The 23,603-nt window shown below is 50.5% G+C and overlaps 1 protein-coding gene across 4 annotated transcripts in view; it reads left to right on the forward strand.

Moving 5' to 3' along the window:
* Window positions 1-23,603, forward strand: part of LOC144509012 (epidermal growth factor receptor kinase substrate 8-like protein 1) — a 152,334-nt gene that overhangs the window by 25,255 nt on the left and 103,476 nt on the right. For 3 of the 4 annotated variants that reach the window (XR_013500377.1, XM_078237259.1, XM_078237258.1), the window contains exons 2-6: window positions 810-875; window positions 5,100-5,137; window positions 17,127-17,191; window positions 18,819-18,980; window positions 22,637-22,786. Coding sequence is in view for 3 of the 4 variants with exons in the window: in XM_078237259.1 (XP_078093385.1) it covers window positions 835-875; window positions 5,100-5,137; window positions 17,127-17,191; window positions 18,819-18,980; window positions 22,637-22,786 (456 nt within the window). In the remaining variant the exon portion in view is untranslated. The remainder of the gene's footprint in view (window positions 1-809; window positions 876-5,099; window positions 5,138-17,126; window positions 17,192-18,818; window positions 18,981-22,636; window positions 22,787-23,603) is intronic. The other variant, XM_078237260.1, reaches the window with a different exon arrangement.

The following is a 23,603-nucleotide window of genomic DNA, read 5'->3' on the forward strand; positions in this document are numbered from 1 at the left end:
ACAGTGGTTAGCACTGCTGCCTCACAGCACCAGGGATCCGGGTTCAAATCTAGGCTCAGATGACTGTCTGTGTGGAGTTTGCACGTTCTCCCTGTGTCTGCGTGGGTTTCCTCCCACAGTCCGAAGGACGTGCTGGTTAGGGTGCATTGGCTGTGCTAAATTCTCCCTCAGTGTACCCGAACAGGCACCGGAGTGTGGCGACTAGGGGATTTTCACAGTGACATCATGGAAGTGTTAATGTAGCCAACTTGTGACACTAATAAATAAACTTTAATTTAAAGCTCCTGTACAATCAATTAAATCACTCTGTATAACTCTCTACACCGTCCCCGTCAAACTCTCCCAGGACAGGTACAGCACGGGGTTAGATACAGAGTAAAGCTCCCTCTGTACCGTCCCCATCAAACACTCCCAGGACAGGTACAGCACGGGGTTGGATACAGAGTAAAGCTCCCTCTGTACCGTCCCCATCAAACACTCCCAGGACAGGTACAGCACGGGGTTAGATACAGAGTAAAGCTCCCTCTACACCGTCCCAACAGACATTCCTGGGGCTGGGACAACAAGTGTAGAATATAATTCTAGGTTCTCTAACCCCAGTCTAAATAAACAGCTCTCACTACATCGGAATGTTTTCCTACCGATTTCTAAATCTGACCGCAATACAGTCATCAGAATAAGGTTGGGAAAATCTCAGGATAAACCAATGGACGGTGAGTACTTTGGGGGGGAAATGGAGATTGGAGTGTGAGTTGCTATCAGACTTATTATTTTTTCTAATTGAAGTCCCTTTCTTTATTTTTCTTCAGAATTTAGTCAATCAGAAGATCAACAATGAATTACGGGTACAAGGATCTGCAAGTTCTCCCGCATGGGTAGGTGGCCGCTCTCATTCCTCAGTGTTGTACCTGCTGTGGTAATCAGTGAGTCTTCCCAATATACAGAAAGAGTGAGTGGCACAGTGTGTGCACTCAACCAAGGCTCTCCGACAGGTTGTTGTAAATGTATTGATATAGAATTAGGCAATATTTGATGGTGTGTGCATATAGGGTGGCACAGTGGTTAGCACTGTTGCTTCAGAGCGCCAGGGACCCGGATTCAATTCCCGGCTTGGGTCACTGTCTGTGTGGAGTTTGCATGTTCTCCCCGTGTCTGCGTGGGTTTCCTCCGGGTGCTCCGGTTTCCTCCCACATTCTGTGGCGGCTAGGGGAATTTCGCAGTAACTTATTGCAGTGTTAATGTAAGCCTTACTTGTGACTGATAAATAAACTTTCGATATGTGTGTAGTGAGTGTGTGTGTCTCGAGAATCAAATGTGGTTAAATTAACATTCAAGTAAGGATGGCAGATTTCCTTCCCTAAAGGACATTAGTGAACTAGATGGGTTTTTCCAACAATCAACAATGGTTTCATGGTCATCAGTAGATTCGTAATTCCAGATACTTTTTGAATTTAATTCAAATTCCACCATCTGCCATGGCAGGATTCGAACCCGGGTTCCCGGAACATTAGCTGAGTTTCTGGATTTAAGGTCTACCTATAATACCACTAGGCCATCACTTCCCCATGGATCCAGTGAGGCCTTGATGTCCTGGTGCATCAGTCGCTGAAAGTAAGCACGCAGGTACAGCAGGCAGTAAAGGCAAATGGTACATTGGTCTTCATAGCGAGAGGATTTGAGTACAGGGATAGGGATGTTTTGCTGCAATTGTACAGGGTGTTGGTGAGGCCACACCTGGAGTATTGTGTGCAGTTTTATTGTCCTTATCTGAGAAGGATGTCCTTGCTATAGAGGGAGTGCAGCGAAGGTTTGCCAGGCTGATTCCTGGGATGGTAGGTCTGTCATATGAAACAGGACTAAATCGGTTAGGATTATATTCATTGGAGTTTAGAAGAGTGAAAGGGGATCTCATAGAAACTTATAAAATTCTAACAGGGTTAGACAGGGTGGATTCAGAAAGAATGTTCCCGCTGGTGGGGGAATCCAGAATTAGGGGTCATTGAATCCCTCCAGTGCAGAAGGAAGCCATTCGGCCCATTGAGTCTGCACCAACAACGATCCCACCCAGGCCCAACCCCTGTAACCCCACATAATTACCCTGCTAATCCCCTTGACACTAAGGGGAAATTGAGCATGGCCAATCCACCTAACCTGCACATCTTTGGACTCTAAAGGGCAGTTTAGCACGGCCAATCCACCTAAGCCACATATCTTTCGGACTGTGGGAGGAAACCCACGCAGACACGGGAGAAGAACGTGCAAACTCCACACGGACAGTGACCCGAGCTGGGAATCGAACCCAGTTCCCTGGCACTGTGAGGCAACAGTGCCACCAAAGTTGCGGTAGAAGGGGTGGGGGGGAGGGGGCACACAAAGGCCTGTTGACTTCAAGAGGGATTTTCCAGTTTTGGTGCGATCGCGGGTGGTAAATCCCGCCGAATATTTGAGAAATATAATGTGTCATGCAAATGAGTCCTCCTCTTATTTAAATTGACTTAGGAATATTTGGTGCATCTCCACAATGTCTTACATAAGAGCGCTCAAACTCGGGAGGGGCGGGAGGGGTGGGATAAACTACCAAGCATCATCTCACCTTCCTATTACCTGTCAGTCCACGTGAGCCTTCCTCACCTTCCACACCCAAATACCTAACCTGTTCAGTCACTCTGCTTGGCACACGGCCTGGTTTCAAGGCTGGAGGCATGTTTCACGATGAGAACTGCTTCCTTCGATCTTTGTGACTCATTGCAACAGTAGCACCAGACAATAGTCCGAGGTTGCAGATATATGCATGGACACCGACAGTCCCTGAGACGTCAGGTGCCTTCTGTTGATGGGGACGGAGGGTTGCCACAGTTAGGCTTGCCAACTCTGGTCAGACTCCCCTCCTGGAAGTTTCTAACCTCCCACCTCCAACCACTCTGCGCTCCCACAAATCTGGAGGCACGTCCGCTGGGCCTGTCACCAACTTTTACAGATGCACCATAGAAAGCATCCTTACCGGATCTATCACAGCTTGGTCTGGCTCTTTTTTAACCATAGCATTGTGGTAAACCACTGTTAGCTTATTGCCTGTGTGTGTGTGACATGCCTGGACATGCCCCTGCCGGCCTGGCCTCGGAATTCTCCCCCCTGGTCCAAGTATAAAGGTGACTGCTCCCCACCCCCTGCCTCAGTCTCTGCACCAGTTCATCGGCATGGGTGTGCTCCAAGTCTTTTGCTAATAAAAGGCTATTTGTTCTAGCATACAAACTAGTCTTGGCTTGATTGATAGTGCATCAAGCATCAACGTGGAGGGGCCAGGACAGGTTATTGGTGATTTGGACACCTAAAAACTTAAAGCCCGCGACCATTCGGGCGGCGCGGTGGCACAGTGGTTAGCACTGCTGCCTCACAGCGCCAGGGACCCGGGTTCGATTCCCGGCTTGGGTCACTGTCTGTGTGGAGTCTGCACGTTCTCCCCGTGTCTGCGTGGGTTTCCTCCGGGTCCTCCGGTTTCCTCCCACAGTCCAAAGATGTGCTGGTTAGATGCATTGGCCGTGCTAAATCATCCTTTAGTGTCAGGGGGATTAGCAGGGTTAATACGTGGGGCTATGGGGCTAGGGCCTGGGTGGGATTGTGGTCAGTGCAGTCTCGATGGGCCGAATGGCCTCCTTCTGCGCTGTCGGGGTTCTATGAGATTATTGTCACTGGTGGGAGGAGCCTGAAAACAAATTGGCTTCAGGTCTCAGTGGGGTTGGGGGGTGGGAATGGTGTTGCCTCCATCAGCAGCCTCCCCCTCCTTTTCATTTCTACTCCATTGCTGCCTCACAGCGCCAGGGACCCGTGTTCGATTCCGAGCTCAGGTCACTGTCTGTGTGGAGTTTGCACGTTCTCCCCATGTCTGCGTGGGTTTCCTCCGGGTGCTCCGGTTTTCTCCCACAGTCCAAAGATGTGCAGGTTAGGGGGATTACCGGGGTCTACTGGTCTTGTTTAAAAGTTTATTTATTATTATCACAAGTAGGTTTACATTAACACTGCAATGAAGTTACTGTGAAATTCCCCTAGTCGCCACACTCTGGCGCCTGTTCGGGTACACTGAGGGAGAATTCAGCATGACCAATGCACCCTAACCAGCACGTCTTTCAGACTGTGGGAGGAAACCGGAGCACCCGGAGGAAACCCACGCAGACACGGGGAGAATGTGCAAACTCCGCACAGACAGTGACCCAAGCCGGGAATCAAACCTGGGTCCCTGGTGCTGTGCGGCAGCAGCGCTAACCATTGTGCCACCGTGCTGCCCCAGGTCACGTGCCAACCGATTCAAGGTGGATTGGCCCCTTAGTGTCCCAAAATGTGTAGATTAGAGGAATTAGCAGGGTAAATCCAGGGGGTTATGGCGATAGGGCTTGGGTAAGATGCTCTGTCAGAGAGTCAGTGATTTTATGATTGTGGTCGGTACAGACTCGATGGGTCGAATGGCCTCCTTCTGTACTGTACAGGTTCTATGATTCTATAATCAGTCATGATTGTATTGAATGGCGGTGCAGGCTCGATGGGCCGAATGGTCTACTCCCACTCCACTTCTTGTGTTCTGCTGACACTGCTTTGAGTCCTGCTGCAAACTCTTTGTGTGAACAGGCCTTCCGGGGGCGGCACGGTAGCACAGTGGTTAGCACTGCTGCTTCACAGCTCCAGGGACATGGGTTCGATTCCCGGCTTGGGTCACTGTCTGTGTGGAGTTTGCACATTCTCCTCGTGTCTGCGTGGGTTTCCTCCGGGTGCTCCGGTTTCCTCCCACAGTCCAAAGATGTGCGGGTTAGGTTGATTGGCCATGCTGAATTGCCCCTTAGTGTCCTGAGATGCGTAGGCGAGAGGGATTAGTGGGTAAATATGTAGGGATATGGGGGTAGGGCCTGGGTGGGATTGTGGTCGGTGCAGACTCGATGGGCCAAATGGCCTCTTTCTGCACTGTAGAGTTTCGATTATTCTAATTGCTTCAGACAGGAAATGCCTGCTCCAAATACCCCTGGAAGCAAAATGTGACAAAGAAATTGGATTACTTTTGACCAAAATCTGAAGTAACTTTTTTTTAAAAAACCATTTGTTTCATGTTGCAGGGAGAAGCTACCAAAATCCAGCGGCAGATCCTTATACGGTAAGTTGCAACGCAATCAATCCTCAATAATGGTTTCATGGTCATCAGTAGATTCATAGTCCCAGATTTTTTTTTTATTGAATTCAAATTCCACTAGCTGCCGTGACGGGATTCGAACCCCGGTCCCCCGGAACATTAGCTGAGTTTCTGGATTAATAGTTCAGCGATTATACCACTAGGCCATCGCCTCCCCTAAACTCCAGGCTCCCAACAGGGCTGCCTGAGCAAGACAGGAGACCATGCAGACTCAGGATGGGAGTGGCTGGAAAAATCATAGAATCCCGACATTGCAGAAGGAGACCATTTGGCCCATTGAGTCTGTACTGACTCAGCATCTAACCACTGCCTGCCTGATCCCCGTAACCCCTAAACCAATTTACCTACAAATGTTTGGACACTAAGGGGCAATTTAGCATGGCCAATCCACCTAACCTGCACAGCTTTGGACCCTAAGGGGCAATTTAGCATGGCCAATCCATCGAACCTGCACATCTTTGGACACTAAGGGGCAATTTAGCATGGCCAATCCATCGAACCTGCACATATTTGGACACTAAGGGGCAATTTAGCATGGCCAATCCACCTAACCTGCACATCTTTGGACACTAAGGAGCAATTTAACATGGCCAATCCACTTAAACTGAACATCTTTGGACACTAAGGGGCAATTTAGTATGGCCAATCCACCTAACCTGCACATCTTTGGACACTAAGGAGCAATTTAACATGGCCAATCCACTTAAACTGAACATCTTTGGGCACTAAGGGGCAATTTAGCATGGCCAATCAACGTAACCCGCACATCTTTGGTGTGTGGGAGGAAACCGGAGCACCCGGAGGAAACCCACGCAGACATGGGGAGAACGTGCAAATTCCACACAGACAGTGATCCAAGCCGGGAATCGAACCCGGGTCCCTGGCACTGTGAGGCAGCAGTGCTAACCACTGCGCCACCGTATCACTCCTTTGCTGTCACAAGAATTGGCGATCTCAGATTTAGCGTGATTACTTGGGCTGGTATCGACTGCTCTTTGTGGGAAAGGCTCCCACATTATGACCATCTTTTCCTAACTTCTAGAGACATCGGGCGGAATTTTACCGGCACGCAAGCCCGCCCCGATTCCGGAGGCAGGCCAAGAGAAAGATCAACTCCGTCGGGTGGGATCGTATGAACCTTGGGTAGACACGCTGGGAAAATTCCGCCCAGAAGGCGGGACCTTCTGGCCACATTCACTCCGGGGCCGGAAAATCCCATCTAAGGTCAACCGACCTTTGCATGATCCGTGCTCTGCCCGCCACGATTCCAGTAGTGGGCGGGGTGGGAAAATTCTGCCCGTAGAGTATCACAGTACAGAAAGAGGCCATTCGGCCCTTTGTGTCTGTCCTGGCCATCAAGATCCTATCTATTCTACCCCCATTTTCCAGCACTTAGTCAGTAACCTTGTATGCTATGGTGTTTCAAGTGCTCATCTAAGTGCTTCTTAAATGTTCTGAGGGTTTCCGCCTCTACCACCCTTTCAGGCAGTGAGTTCCAGACTCCCACCACCCTCTGGGGGAAAAAGTTTTTCCTCAAGTGTCCTCTAAATCTTCTGTTCCTTACCTTAAATCTATGCCCTCTGGTTATTGATCCCTCGACTAAAAAGGAAAAAATGTTTCTTTCTGTGTACCCCAATCTCTCATGGATCTCTCATTAGGGGCGGCACGGAGCCACAGTGGTTAGCACTGCTGCCTCACAGCTACAGGGACCCGGGTTCAATTCCAGATTTGGGTCACTGTCTAGCGTGGAGTTTCCACGTTCTCCCTGTGTCTGCGTGGGTTTCCTACGAGTGCTCCAGTTTCCTCCCGCAGTCCAAAGTTGTGCGGGTTAGGTTGATTGGCCGTGCTAAATTGACCCGAGTGTCAGGGGATTAGCAGGGTAAATACGTGCGGTTACGGGAGTTGGGCTTGGGTGAGATTGTGGTCGGTGCAGACTCAATGGGCCGAGTGGCCTCCTTCTGCACTGTAGGGTTTCTATGGAATGACCTGGCTGTGATCTTATGGTGATGTCCCATTGTCCGAGGCTGCAAATAAACCCCATCCCGTCGACGGTGATTCAGAACAAAAACTCAAAATCAGTTTACAGGCGGGACTTTCCATTCACACTCGCCCCAAAACCAGAAAATCTTTGATTTGATTTATTATTGTCACATGTATTAATATACAGTGAAAAGTATTGTTTCTTGCGCGCTGTACAGCCAAAGCATACCGTTCATAGAGAAGGAAATGAGAGAGTGCAGAATGTAGGGTTACAGTCATAGCTAGGGTGCAGAGAAAGATCAACTTAATGCGAGGTAGGTCCATTCAAAAGTCTGACAGCAGCAGGGAAGAAGCTGTTCTTGAGTCGGTTGGTATGTGACCTCAGATTTCTCCCGATGGAAGAAGGTGGAAGAGAGAATGTCCGGGGTGTGTGGGGTCCTTGATTATGTTGGCTGCTTTGCCAAGACAGCAGGAAGTGTGGACAGAATCAATGGATGGGAGGCTGGTTTGCGTGATGGATTGGGCTACATTCACGACCTTTTGTAGTTCCTTGTGGTCTTGGGCAGAGCAGGAGCCATACCAAGCTGAGATACAACCAGAAAGAATGCTTTCTATGGTGCATCTGTAAAAGTTGGTAATCTTTGCATGGTCCGTCCCCAACCCAGAGTGATTCCCATGGTGGACAGGATGGGAAAACTCCTCCCTATTTAATTGTGTCACAAGTAGGCTTACATTCACAGAATCATAGAATCCCTGCAGTGCAGAAGGAGGCCATTCGGCCCATCGAGTCTGGACCGACAACAATCCCACCCAGGCCGTATCCCCGTAACCCCACATATTTACTCCACTAATCCCCCTGAAACAAAGGGAGAACTTAGCATGGCCGATCCACCTGACCTGCACATCTTTGGACTATGGGAAGAAACTGGAGCACCGGAGGAAACCCATGCAGACACGGGGGGGAGAACGTGCAGACTCCACACAGACAGTGACCCAAGTTGGGAATTGAACCCGGGTCCCTGGAACGGTGAGGCAGCAGAGCTAACCACTGTGCCGCTGTGCCGCCCATTAACACATTAACGCTGTAATGAAGTTACTGTGAAAATCCCCTATTCGCCAACTCCAGCGCCTGTTCGGGTACACTAAGGGAGAATTTAGCACAGCCAATGCACCCTAACCAGCACGTCTTTCGGACTGTGGGAGGAAACCGGAGCACCCGGAGGAAACCCACGCAGACACGGGGAGAACGTGCAGACTCCGCACAGACAGAGACCCAACCTGGGAATTGAACCTGGGTCCCTGGCGCTGTGAGGCAGCAGCGCTAACCACTGGGACACCGCGCCGTCCCAAATCAGAGGCAGTCCTGTCCAGGGGGTGGGGGGGGGAGGGAGGTGAGGGGGCTGTGGAATGTGGCTATCATTAATGTATCCCTCCAGCTCACTGCACGGTGAAGAGGGAACCAAGACACGAGGACGGCATTCATGGGGTTAACTCCCGATTCCAGCCTCATTTTCTTCTGATGAAACTGAAAATAATTTCTGTGTGTAAAAAAAAAATGAGGTGATGAAATTCTTCATTGCCACTTGCCGAGGAACCTCCTTCCACAGAGAGTGCAGAACCTCCCTGCCAAAAGGAACAGATCTCACACAGTTCCTCCCAGGACACCTCAGACTGGCTGGCCACAGAGCAGAGAGGTTTAGCGAGTGCGGGTTGAGGGATTCTGTGCTGCCCTGGAACAGGTAAAGAATGCAACTCCGTCACACACTTGATCTTTTGAGTTTCAGCTGAGGGAGGCAAAGATAAAAGGGTTTCAGAAATGTGAGAAAGTTGGACACACATTCACCTAATCCCTGGCGGTGGTGTTGTTACTTCCCAGCCCAGAAGGGTTTTTTATTGTTTTGTGTGGGGCGGAGGATTATTTAGAGTGTTTGCCCTGAGATTTAATATTTGTTTGCTGTTTTGTTGGAATGTTAAGCTCCAGTCGAAGGCCCCACCTGCAAAGGCAGGAGAGAGAGAGAGAGAGAAAGAGAGGGAGGATGCATTTATCATCATGGTAAATGTCCCCCTAGTGTCCAAAGATGTGTAGGTTAGGTGGATTGGCCATGCTAAATTGTCCCTTAGTGTCTAAAGATGTGTAGGTTAGGTGGATTGGCCATGCTAAATTGTCCCTAGTGTCCAAAGATGTTCAGGTTAGGTGGATTGGCAATGCTAAATTGTCCCTTAGTGTCTAAAGATGTGTAGGTTAGGTGGATTGGCCATGCTAAATTGCCCCCTATTGTCCAAAGATGTGCAGGTTAGGTGGATTGGCCATGCTAAATTGCCCCTTATTGTCCAAAGATGTGCAGGTTAGGTGGATTGGCCATACTAAATTGTCCCTAGTGTCCAAAGATGTGTAGGTTAGGTGGATTGGCCATGCTAAATTGCCCTTATTGTCCAAAGATGTGCAGGTTAGGTGGATTGGCCATGCTAAATTGCCCCTTCCTGTCCAAAGATGTGCAGGTTAGGTAGATTGGCCGTGCTAAATTGCCCCTTTGTGTCAGGGGGCTAAGCGGGTAAATACGTGGGGTTACGGGGATGGGCCAGGTGGGATTGTTGTCGATCCAGGTTGGATGGGCTGAATGGCCTCCTTCTGTACTGTTTACTGATTTACTTCAGTGTGCAGGTGGCGGCACGGTGGCACAGTGGTTCGCACTGCTGCCTCACAGCGCCAGGGACCCGTGTTCGATTCCCAGCTTGGGTCACTATCTGTGTGGAGTTTGCACGTTCTCCCCGTGTCTGTGTGGGTTTTCTCCGGGTGCTCCGGTTTCCTCCCACTGTCCAAAGATGTGCAGGTTAGGTGGATTGGCCATGCTAAATTGCCCCTTTGTATCAGGGGGCTAAACGGGTAAATACGTGGGGTTACAGGGCTAGGGCCAGGGTGGGATTGTTGTCGATCCAGGTTGGAAGGGCTGAATGGCCTCCTTCTGTACTGTTTACTGATTTACTTCAGTGTGCAGGTGGCGGCACAGTGGCACAGTGGTTCGCACTGCTGCCTCACAGCGCCAGGGACTCGGGTTCGATTCCCGGCTTGGGTCACTATCTGTGTGGAGTCTGCACGTTCTCCCCGTGTCTGCACGGGTTTCCTCCGGGTGCTCCGTTTTCCTCCCACAGTCCAAAGATGTGCGGATTAGGTGGAATGGCCATGGTAAATTGCCCCTTAGTGTCAGGGGGACTAGCTAGGGTAAATACATGGGGTTATGGGGATAGGGTCTGGGTGGGATTGTGGTCGGTGCAGATTCGATGGACCGAATGGCCTCCTTCTGCACTGTAGGATTCTCTGATTCTAATTCAGCCCTTCGAGCCTGCTCCGCCATTCAATCAGATCATGGCTGATCTCTCCCTGGTCTCAAATCCACCTCCCCACCTGTTCCCCATATCCCTTTAACTTTTTTTGTTATCAGAAATATATCTATCTCCTTCTTGGAACCATTCAATGATTCAGACTCCACCGCGCGATGGGGCAGCGAGTTCCACAAATTCACCACCCTCTGCGAGAAGTAGTTCCTCCTCACCTCAGTTTTAAATCTACCGCCTCTCACACTATACCTGTGACCTTCCTTCTATCTTCGCGATGGACTGCCATTTTCAAAGTTAAAAGTTTATTTATTAGTCACAAGTAAGGCTTGCATTGACACTGCAATGAAGTTACTGTGAAATTCCCCTAGTCGCCACACTCCGGTGCTGTTTGGGTCAATGTGCCCTAACCAGCACGTCTTTCAGACTGTGGGTGGAAACCGGAGCACCCGGAGGAAACCCACGCAGACACGGGGAGAACGTGCAGACTCCACACAGACAGTGACGCAAGCCGGGAATCGAACCCGGGTCCCTGGCGCTGTGAGGCAGCAGTGCTAACCACTGTGCCACCGTGCCACCCTTTCCCCTTGTTTTTGTGGCTATGACCCATCTTTCATTCCCTCCGCCTGCAGTATAAATATCTCCCACTTTCTAGGCCTTTTACCTTTGACAAAGGGTTGAAACGTCAGCTCTTTTCTCTCCTTACAGATGCTGCCAAAACTGCTGAGATTTTCCAGCATTTTCTCTTTTGGTTTCAGTTTCCAGCATCCGCAGCTATTTGCTTTCATACCTGTGACCCCTTGTTCTACCTGGATTATGCACTCCGATCTTCTGATTTTTGATTTGATTTGATTTGATTTATTATTGTGACATGTATTAGCATACAGTGAAAAATATTGTTTCTTGCACGCCATACAGACAAAGCATACCGTTCATAGAGAAGGAAAGGAGAGAGTGCAAAATGTAGTGTTACAGTCATAGCTAGGGTGTAGAGAAAGGTCAACTTAATTCAAGGTAGGTCCATTCAAAAGTCTGACAGCAGCAGGGAAGAAGCTGTTCTTGAGTCGGTTGGTGCGTGACCTCAGACTTTTGTATCTTTTCTCCGAAGGAAGAAGGCGGAAGAGAGAATGTCCGGGGTGCGTGGGGTACTTAATTATGCCGGCTGCTTTGCCGAGGCAGCGGGAAATGTAGACAGAGTCAATGGATGGGAGGTTGGTTTGCGTGATGGATTGGGCTACATTCACAACCCTTTGTCGTTTCTTGCGGTTTTGGGCAGAGCAGGAGCCATACCAAGCTGTGATACAACCAGAAAGAATGCTTTCTATGGTGCATCTGTAAAAGTTGGTGAGAATCGTAGCTGAAATGCCAAATTTCCTTAGTCTCCTGAGAAAGTAGAGGGGTTGGTGGGCTTTCTTAACTATAGTGTCGGCATGGGGGGGACCAGGACAGGTTGTTGGTGATCTGGAAACCTAAAAACCTGAAGCTCTCTGGAGATGTTTATTGTCGAGGGGCGGGGCAGGGATGGGGGTGGGTGGGGGGGGTGGGGGGGAAGGGAGACCTATTCTCAGTCGGGCTGAGCTCTCTCCACTAATATGAGGGGATGGAAACCGAGCTGTGTTGAGAGTGAACTTTCCGGAAAGTTCCGAGTTGTAAACCGGATAACAGGAGCCTCCGTCTCCCTCACTGTGTCATTCCTTGAGACTATTTCTGGACAGGCAAATGGCAGAATTTAGGTTTGTTTTAGACACTAACAGCCCTCGATTTAATAGTTCCATTCCCTTCAGCCCCAGGGAACCCTTGGCAAACGCTCTCTCAGGGAGAATTATCAGACCAGATATAAACATGAGAGAGCTGGGCACTGCAAACAACCATACTCCTGATGCCGTGGGGTTCTCTCGGGGGCTGCCTCATTAACCATGCTGAAGGGAAGAAGCGAGGGCAAAAAAAGCCCTCTATTTACATAGCGCCTATCAAGGCTTCAGGACAGCCTACCACCAGCAAAGTGCTTTTAGGTTAGTCATGGCACGAATCAATTCTACCCTCCTGGATCCACTACAGTTCGCCTGCCGCCACAACAGGTCCACAGCAGGTGCCATCTCCCTGGCCCTGCACTCAACCTGGAACACCTGGATAACAAAGACACCTATGTCAGACTCCTATTTATTGCCTACAGCTCAGCCTTCAACACCATTATTCCTGCGAGACTCATCTCCAAACTCCGTGGCCTGGGCCTCGGTTCCACCCTCTGCGACTGGATCCTGAACTTCCCAACTCACAGACCACAATCAGTAAGGATAGGCAACAACACCTCCTCCATGATCATCCTCAACACCAGCGCCCCACAAGCCTGTGTTCTCAGCCCCCTACTATACTCCTTATACACCTATGACTGTGTGGCCAAATTCCCCTCCAACTCGATTATCAAGTTTGCTGACGATACCACCATAGTGGGTCGGATCTCAAACTGTGACGAGACAGAGTACAGGAATGATATAGAGGATCTGGTGAACTGGTGCGGCAACAATAATCTCCCCCTCAATGTCAACAAAATGAAGGAGGTAGTCATCGACTTCAGGAAGCGTAAAGGAGAACATGCCCCTGTCTACATCAATGGGGACGAAATAGAAATGGGGGGGGAAAGCTTCAAGTTTAGATCACCAACAGCCTGTCCTGTCCCCCCCATGCCGACACTATAGTCAAGAAAGCACATCAACGTCTCTACTTTCTCAAAAGACTAAGGAAATTTGGCATGTCAGCTACGACTCTCACCAACTTTTACAGATACACCACAGAAAGCATTCTTTCTGGTTGTATCACAGCTTGGTATGGCTCCTGCTCTGCCCAAGACCGTAAGAATCTACAAAAGGCCATGAATGTAGCCCAATCCGTCAGGCAAACCAGCCTCCCAACCATTGACTCCGTCTACACTTCCCGCTGCCTCGGCAAAGCAGCCAGCATAATCAAGAACCTCCGGACATACTCTCTTCTTTGTTCTGTAACTCACCAGCCAATTTGTGCACAGTAAGCTCACACAAACAGCCAATTCATTTCCAAGGTGCGCGTAAGCCACTTTTCAGAGACTCCACTCGACAGCAGACTGGGGAAATGGAATAATTAGCTGGCGGGGTCAATTTATTTCGCAGGGTTTCAAGATTGCTGGTGACGGAAGAGGCCCTATTCCAATTTATTCACAGAGTCAAACATTACAAGCGTGTAACTCCTAACCCTGAAACATGCACTGTGGTTAGCACTGCTGCCTCACAGCACCGGGCATCCAGGTTCGATTGTCAACTTGAGTCACTGATAGGTACCCCTGCCTCTGAGCTAGAAGCTCCAGGCTCGAAACCCACCCCAAGACTTGACGGCCAAGGAAGGTGCGTCCATAACACGGCCAAACAGGTTGAATGTTAACCTACAAAATCCTTCCAAACACGCCTGGCGGTAAAAGCGGGAGAGACTCCTGGTCAGCCACGCTTGATGTGGAGTGGCGCCCCTTCAAGCTATAAGCCCCCTGGCGACAGATTAGTGACTTGTCCTGGGAATTGAGAATCTACAGATGACCCTGAAACCATTGTCGATTGTCGGAAAAACCGATCTGGGTCACTAATGTCCTTTCGGGAAGGAAATCTGCTGTCCTTACCCGGTCTGGCCTACATGTGACTCCAGAGCCACAGCAATGTGGTTAACTCTTAACTGTCCTGTGAAATGGCCTAATGGTATTATCGCCGGACTATTAACTCAGCTAAAGTTCTGGGGACCCAGGTTCGAATCCCGCCACAGCAGATGGTGGAATTTGAATTCAATAAGAAAAATCTGGAATTAAGAATTTACTGATGACCCATTGTTGCAAAAACCCATCTGGGTCACTAATGTCCTTTCGGGAAGGAAATCTGCTGTCCTTACCCGGTCTGGCCTACATGTGACTCCAGAGCCACAGCAATGGGGTTGACTCTTAATTACCCTCGGGCAACTAGGAATGGGCAATAAATGCTGGCCCAGCCAGCGACGCTCATGTCCCATCGACGAATAAATAAAGAGACCAACCGTCAGCTGAACAAAGTGAAGACAGGAGGAGATAGCGGTGGTTAAAAATGTTCATTGTGCCAGCACTTTGCAGGAAGCTCGCTAAGCGACACAAGAGAGCAGGTGTCGCGTTCCACCCACACAGGTTGCCTATTGAAACTGGACACTGTTTCCTCCACAAACGATAGACGTTGAGTGCGTCGGCAAATCGGTTCCTTTCATTCGACAGCGGATTCACTGGTGTCGGTTTCAAGGGCAATTTAGCACGGCCAATCCACCTAACCAGCACGTCTTTCAGACTGTGGGAGGAAACCGGAGCACCCGGAGGAAACCCACGCAGACACGGGGGAGAACGTGCAGACTCCGCACAGACAGTGACCCAAGCCCGGGAATCGAACCCGGGTCCCTGGCGCTGTGAGGCAGCGGCGCTAATCACTGCTCCACCGTCGGGTTTAAAGTTAAAGTTTTATATATTTGTCACAAGGCTTACATTAATAAAAGCAAATTACTGCGGATGCTGGAATCTGAAACCAAAAGAGAAAATGCTGGAAAATCTCAGCAGGTCTGGCAGCTCCTGTAAGGAGAGAAAAGAGCTGATGTTTCGAGTCCAGATGACCATTTGTCAAACCTTTGTCAAGGCTTACATTAACACTGCAATGAAGTAACTGTGAAATTCCCCTAGTCGCCACACTCCGGCGCCTGTTCAGGCCAATGCACCCTAACAAGCACGTCTTTCAGACTCTGGGAGGAAACCGGAGCACCCGGAGGAAACCCACGCAGACACGGGGAGAATGTGCAAACTCTACACAGACAGTGACCCAAGCCAGGATTCGAACCCGGGTCCCTGGTGCTGTGAGACAGCGGTGCTAACCACTGTGCCACCGTCAGGTTTCGCGACAACATTCTATGGCGGTCCAACACCCTCACGGGGTCTGAGTTTGATTTTGATTTGATTTGATTTATTATTGTCACATGCATTAGTAGTAAGGAGTCTAACAACACCAGGTTAAAGTCCAACAGGTTTATTTTGTAGCAAATGCCACTAGCTTTCAGAGCGCTGCTCCTTCGTCAGGTGGAGTGGGAGATGTGCTCACAAACAGCAAACAGGGCATATCATATTATTGCTGTTTATGAGCAGATCTCCCACTCACCTGACAAAGGAGCAGCGCTCCGAAAGCTAGTGGCGTTTGCTACCAAATAAACCTGTTGGACTTTAACCTGGTGTTGTTAGACTCCTTACTGTGTTTACCCCAGTCCAACGCCGGCATCTCCACAACATGTATTAGTGTACAGTGAAAAGTATTGTTTCTTGCACGCTATACAGACAAAACATACCGTTCATAGAGAAGGAAACAAGAGAGTGCAGAATGTAGTGTTACAGTCATAGCTAGGGTGTAGAGAAAGATGAACTTAATGTGAGGTAGGTTCGTTCAAAAGTCTGATGACAGCAGGGAAGAAGCTGTTCTTGAGTCAGTTGGTACGTGACCTCAGACTTTTGTATCTTTTTCCTGAAGGAAGAAGGTGGAAGAGAGAATGTCCGGGGTGTGAACACAGAACACAGAAACCCTACAGTGCAGAAAGAGGCCATTTGGCCCATCGAGTCTGCACCGACCACAATCCCACCCAGGCCCTACCCCCATATCCCTACATATTTACCCGCTAATCCCTCTAACCTACACATCTCAGGACACTAAGGGGCAATCTTTTAGCACGGCCAATCAACTTAACCCGCACATCTTTGGACTGTGGGAGGAAACCGGAGCACCCGGAGGAAACCCACGCAGACACAGGGAGAATGTGCAAACTCCACACAGACAGTGACCCAAGCCGGGAATCGAACCCAGGCCCCTGGAGCTGTGAAGCAGCAGTGCTAACCGCTGTGTGTGGGGTCCTTAATTATGCTGGCTGCTTTGCCGAGGCAGCGGAAAGAGTAGACAGAGTCAGTGGATGGGAGGCTGGTTCGCGTGATGGACTGGGCTACAGTCACGACCTTTGGCGCAGTGGTGGGTTGGGTGCGGCAATGGGGCAGCTAATGAAGCCATGTGTCGAAATGTCAAGAGAGGGAGGCGGGGGGGGGGGGGGGTGAGGAAACAATCAGAGAGGTCACCCCACGACCCTTCACCCCCCCCCCCCCCCACCCCCCTCCCACACCCTCCGTCCAAACCCCCCACCGCTGGGTGAAATCCATATTCAGCAAAAGGAGGAGGTAAAGATTTCCTCCGGAGATATCCCAGTCCCTGCCCAACCCCAGAAGCAGGAAGCAGACAATCTGGTTGAACAGGTAAAGTTGGTTCTGCAGAAAGCTGAGAGAGAGATCTGCGCTTCATCCCCTTTGAGATCGCTGAGAAAGGTAATTATCTGTAAAAAGGCCAATTTAATCCAATTTCCAGTGAGTAGCCGGTGAAAGCAAGGCCTTCAACCAGAGAGAGGGGGAGGGGAGTGGAGCGAGAGTAAACAGGGAGAGAAGGCCATGAAGGAAAGACAAAGAAGGATCAGACTTTGAATAAGAGTTTCACATTTTATGGGCCACACCCGCTCGGCTGAATCTCACAACCACCAGGTCGGCACCAAGCCAGTCTGCTGTTGTTGCTTAATGTCCCTTAATTTTCTTTTACAGAACAGAGGAAGAAATATTCGAATTCCAACTTTATAATGGACGATCGGTCGCAGTACCACGTGAACGTAAGTCATCTCCTTCAGCACTACACGCTTTCTCCGCGTAGTGAAAATTAAGTTAAAGGAGTGGCACGGTGGCACAGTGGTTGGCATTGCTGCCTCACAGCGCCAGGGACCCGGGTTCGATTCTCGACTTGGGTCACTGTCTGTGCGGAGTCTGCGCGTCCTCAGCGACAGTGAAGGAACGGCCGCTATATTTCCAACTCAGGATGGTGGGCGACTTGGAAGGGGAACCTCCAGATCTTCAGGTGGTGGCGTTCCCAGGTATCTGCTGTCTAGATGGCAGAGGTCGCGGGTTTGGAAGGTGCTGTTCGGTGGCACAGTGGTTAGCACTGGGGCCTCACAGCGCCAGGGACCCGGTCTTGATTCCTGGCTTGGATCACTGTCTGTGTGGAGTTTGCACCTTCTCCTCGTGTCTGCGTGGGTTTCCTCCTGGTGTTCTGGTTTCCTCCCACAGTCCAAATACGTGCGGCTTAGGTGGATTGGCCATGATAAGTTGCCCCTTAGTGTCAGAGGGACGAGCTGGGGTAGGGCCTGTATGGGTATAAGATCTGGGTGGGATAATGGTCGGTGCAGACTCGATGGGGAAAAATGGCCTCCTTCTGCACTGTAGGCTTCTACGATCAGTGTCTCAAGTAGGCTTACATTAACACTGCAATGAAATTAGTGTGAAAATCCCATAGTCGCCACACTCCGGCGCCTGTTCGGGTACACTGAGGGAGAATTTAGCATGGCCAATGCACCCTAACCAGCACGTCTTTGAGACTGTGGGAGGAAACCGGAGCAAACCCACGCAGACACGGGGAGAATGTGTAGACTCCGCACAGACAGTGACCCAAGCCGGGAATTGAACCGGTCGGCGCAACATCGAGGGCCGAAGGGCCTGAACTGCGCTGTAATGTTCTATGTTCTATGTTCTATGAACCCGGGTCCCTGGTGCTGTGAGGCAGCAGTGCTAACCACTGTGCCACCGTGCTGCCCCATTCTCTTCTGTTTTTAGACCGAGGGCTTTACGTTGTTATTTCATTATTCCATTACACCCAAGTGCCCCCCCTCCCCCCCCGCCCCAAACCAATGCTCTCCCGGGTTTTGTCGAGACAACAGATGGCACCCACACCGCATCCAGATTCTCACACCAGCCTTTGCGCAATATGGGCAAAGGGTGTCTCTGACCCGTGCTGGAGTTGGGCCCCCGTGGCTGGTACGCTGGGACAGATGTGCGGCATCACTAAGGTGGCCTATTTCTGCCTCCGCCGTCGGACTTCACCTCTGGCTCAGTCTTACCCCTCCTCGGTTACCTCTAGACCTGACTATGGGGCGGCACGGTGGCACAGTGGTTAGCACTGCTGCCTCACAGCGCCAGTTCGATTCCCGGCTTGGGTCTGCACATTCTCCCCGTGTCTGCGTGGGTTTCCTCCGGGTACTCCAGTTCCCTCCCACAGTCTGACGACTAGGGGATTTTTCTCAGTAACTTCATTGCAGTGTTAATGTAAGCCGACTTGTGACACCAATAAATAAACTTTAATCGCAAAGTTAATGTTGCAATGTCGCCAGTTACTCTCCTACGCTCCTTTCTCTTCCGTTCGAGTTTCCTCTGAGTTCTTTAATCCTCTCCGCCTCTGGCCCCCTGCAGCACCTGACCACCTTCCCGCTGGGTCCTGGGGAGGAGACGCAGACAGTCGAAGAGTCCATTCAGAAACTGAAGACCATGGACAGCAAAGGGAGGATCTGGACTCAGGAGATGCTGTTGCAAGTTAACAGCTCGGCCGTCAATCTGGTGGACATTGAATCCAAGGTACGTCAGGCGGTCTCGTGGGATGAATTAACATGTGGCGTGAGGGCATCGCTGACAAGACCATGCTTGTCCCTTATTGCCCCGGTAGATCATAGATCATAAAATCCCTATAGTGCAGGAGGAGGCCATTCGCCTCATCGAGTCTGTACCGACTACAATCCCACTCAGGCCCTATCCTGGGGCAGCACGGTGGAACAGTGGTTAGCAATGCTTCGGGTAAGCGTTCTCCAAGGTGGCCTTCAGGACACACGACAACGCAGAGTCGCTGAGCAGAGACTGATAGCCAAGTTCCGCTCACATGAGGACGGCCTCAACCGTCCAATGGGTTCATGTCACACTATCTGTAACCCCCACGACTTGCCTGGGTTTGCAAAATCTCACGAACTGTCCTGTCTGGAGACAATACACATCTCTTTAACCTGTGCTTCACCCTCTCTCCACTCACATTGTCTGTACCTTTAAGACTTGATTACCTGTAAAGACTCGCATTCCAACCATTACCTTATAAATTGAGTCTGTGTCTACGTATGCCCTGTTTGTGAACACAACTCCTCACTCACCTGAAGAGGGAGCGAGACTCCGAAAGCTTGTGCGACCAAATAGACCTGCTGGACTTTAACCTGGTGTTGTGAGACTTCTTACTGTGCCTCACAGTGCCAGGGACCTGGTTCGATTCCCGGTTTGGGTCACTGTCTGCGTGGAGTCTGCGCATTCTCCCCGTGTCTGCGTGGGTTTCCTCCGGTTTCCTCCCACAGTCCTAAAGACGTGCTGGTTAGGGTGCATTGGCTGTGCTAAATTCTCCCTCAGTGTACCCGAACAGGCGCCGGAGTGTGGCAACTAGGGGATTTTCACAGTAACTTCATTACAGTGTTAATGTAAGCCTACTTGGGACTAATAAATAAACTTTACTTTTACCCTGGCTACTCCCCCAGGCACTAAGGGGTAGTTTTAGCATGGCCAAAGGCTTAAGCTGCTGCTGAGTCATTTTCTTGAAAGTGACAGAGTGCATGCTGGGACAGTGAGTAAATTGAAGGAGGCATTAAGTTTTTCGAACATAAGAACTAGGAGCAGGAGTAGGCCATCTGGCCCCTCGAGCCTGCTCCGCCATTCAATAAGATCATGGCTGATCTTTTTGTGGACTCAGCTCCACTTACCCGCCCGCTCACCATAACCCTTAATTCTTTTACTGTTCAAAAATTTATCTATCCTTGCCTGAAAAACATTCAACGAGGTAGCCTCCATTGACTCCGCCGACACTTCCCGCTGCCTCGGAAAAGCAGCCAGCATAATCAAGGACCCCACACACGGCAGTCATTTTCTCTTCCACCTTCTTCCATCGGGAAAAAGATACAAAAGTCTGAGGTCATGTACCAACCGACTCAAGAACAGCTTCTTCCCTGCTGCTGTCAGACTTTTGAATGGACCTACCTCGCGTTGAGTTGATCTTTCTCTACACCCTAGCTATGACTGTAACACTACATTCTGCACTCTCTCCTTTCCTTCTCTATGAACGGTGTGCCTTGTCTGTACAGCGCACAAGAAACAATACTTTTCACTGTATGTTAATACATGTGACAATAATAAATCAAATCAAATCAACTGCTTCACTGGGCAGGGAATTCCACAGATTCACAACCCTTTGGGTGAAGAAGTTCCTCCTCAACTCAATCCTAAATCTGCGCCCCCTTAATTTGAGGCCATGCCCCCTATTCTAGTTTCACCCCACCAGTAGGAACAACATCCCTGCTTCTATCTTATCTATTCCCTTCATAATCTTATATGTTTCTATTAGATTCCCTCTCATTCTTCAGAATTCCAATGAGTATAGCCCCAGTCTACTCAGTAAAACCCCAGTCTACTGGTAAGTAGATCAGTAATGGGTTGAAAGGTTATGGGGAGAAGGCAGGAAAATGGGGATGTAAAGCATTTCAGCCATGGTAGAATCATAGAAACCCTACAGTGCAGAAAGAGGCCATTCGGCCCATCGAGTCTGCACCCACCACAATCCCACCCAGGCCCTATTCCCATTTAGTTACCCTGCTAATCCCTCTAACCTACCACATCCCGGGACACTAAGGGGCAATTTAGCATGGCCAATCCACATAACCCGCACGTCTTTCAGACTGTGGGAGGAAACCGGAGCACCCGGAGGAAACCCACGGAGAGAACGTGCAGACTCCACACAGACAGTGACCCAAGCCAGGAATCAAACCCGGGTCCCTGGCACTGCGAGGCAGCAGTGCTAACCACTGTGTCACTGTGCCACCCTATTATCCAAAGACAGAGCAGATTCGATGGACTGAATGGTCTAATTCTGCTCCTATATCTAATGAACTTATAAGAATTGGCATGTTATTTTATTATTAGAGTCCCAAGTAGGCTTACCTTAACACTGCAATGAAGTTACTGTGAAAATCCCCTAGTCGCCACACTCCGGCACCTGTTCGGGTACACTGAGGGGGAATTTAGCATGGCCAACGCACCCTAACCAGCACATCTTTCGGACTGTGGGAAGAAACCGGAGCACCCGGAGGAAACCCACGCAGACACGAGGAGAATGTGCAAACTCCACACAGACAGTGACCCAAGCCGGGAATCGAACCCGGGTCCCCTGGCGCTGTGAGGCAGCAGCGCTAACCACTGTGCCACCGTGCTGCCCACATTCGCCGGAAACCTCCGACCTCGCCCACGACCGGGATTCTCCAGTCCCGCTGCTATGTGTGGAGTTTTGGCTGAGCGCCAAGTTCTCCGTTCTCGCTGGCAGCGGGAGAAGGGTGTACAAGATCGGAGAAACCCGCCCGTTAACTTTGTTTCACCCCACTGATGCTGCTGAGTGTTTCCTGCGATTTCTGGTTTGCTTTCCAGCTTCTGCAGTGTTTGATTTCTGATTTAATTAATTGTCCAGTTGCTGAGGTGAGATTTGAACCTGTGTCCCTGGATCATTAGGTCAGGTCACTGCATCACTGCTTCATTAATCTCACCACTGCACTGCCATATTTCTACTGGCACCGCTCACTGGCTGTCAGGCTGCTACAGATGGTCACTCAGTTAACGCTTGGTAAACTGGACGGCTTGCCACATTGAAAAGGGCGGCACGGTGGCACAGTGGTTAGCACTGCTGTCTCACAGCGCCAGGGACCCGGGTTCGATTCCCGGCTTGGGTCACTGTCTGTGTGGCGTTTGCCCGTTCTCCCCGTGTCTGCGTGGGTTTCCTCCGGGTGCTCTGGTTTCCTCCCACAGTCCGAAAATGTGCAGGTCAGGTGGATTGGCCGTGCTAAATTCTCCCTTAGTGTCCAAAGATGTGCAGGTTAGGTGGATTGGCCATGCTAAATTGCCCCTTAGTGTCCCAAGATGTGCAGGTTAGGTGGATTGGCCATGCTAAATTGCCCCTTAGTGTCCCAAGATGTGCAGGTTAGTTGGATTGGCCATGGGAAATGTATGGAGTTACATGGATAGGGCAGGGGAATGGGCCTGAGTAAGATACGCTGTCAGAGAGAGAGAGTCGGGCAGACTCGATGGGCCAAATGGCCTCCTTCCGCGCTGAGAGGATTCTGTGATGATTCTATGAAGTGGTCAACATGGATGGGGCAACAGTCTGAGAGGCAGGGGGAGCCGTCACTTAATCTTCCTCTAATGGAATGCTCTTCCTCACTCAGGAGGAACTGGAGACGTACCCACTGACTGTAATCGAGCTGTGCGACTCACTGCTGGACAACTGGAGATTTAACTCCATCCTCATCCTCATCTGCAAGGAAGCTCACCAGGCAAAGCCCGATATCCACTTCTTCCAGTGCTCCGAGGTTGGGGTGAGTACGAGAGCCAAGGCGAGGAAGACACCAGCCCCTCTTTCCTCTTTGCCCTCACGATGTTGAAGGGTGGTGCAGGAGGGGGTTCTGCGACATTGGCCTTGCCAGCCTGCTGTGCCACCCTGCCCCAAATGCAGGCCCATTATCCTAACCATGGATCGGCAGTCATGGTCGTCACCGTTCAATCGTTCTGTGTTTGATTAGATGTGTCTGTCGACTGATCAGTGCTCGATTGTTTAAGTCTGGGTGTGGACTCCGAGGAAATGGGTGGGCTTGGATTGTTTTCATTGGGGCAGAGAAGACTGAGGGGCGACCTGATCGAGGTGTCCAAGATTATGGGCGGCACGGTAGCACAGTGGTTAGCACTGCTGCCTCACAGCGCCAGGGATCCAGGTTCGATTCCTGGCTTGGGTCACTGTCTGTGTGGCGTTTGCCCGTTCTCCCCGTGTCTGCGTGGGTTTCCTCTGGGTGCACCGGTTTCCTCCCACAGTCCGAAAGATGTGCGTGTTAGGTTGATTGGCCATGCTAAATTCCCCCTTAGTGCCGGGGGACTAGCTAGGGTAAATATGTGGGGTTACGGGGATAGGGCCTGGGTGGGATTGTGGTCAGTGCAGACCCGATGGGCCAAATGGACTCCTTCTGTACTGTAGGATTCTATCTATCTATAAGTTATGAGGGACATGGGCAGAGTGGATAAAGAGCAGCTGTTCCCTTGAGTTGAAGGTTCAATCACGAGGGGGACATAGGTTCAAGGTGAGGGGCAGGAGGTTTCGGGGGGGATGTGAGGAAAAGCTTTTTTACCCAGAGGGTGGTGAGA

Source organism: Mustelus asterias, chromosome 21, assembly GCF_964213995.1.
Source record: "Mustelus asterias chromosome 21, sMusAst1.hap1.1, whole genome shotgun sequence".
NCBI classification, from domain to species: domain Eukaryota; kingdom Metazoa; phylum Chordata; class Chondrichthyes; order Carcharhiniformes; family Triakidae; genus Mustelus; species Mustelus asterias.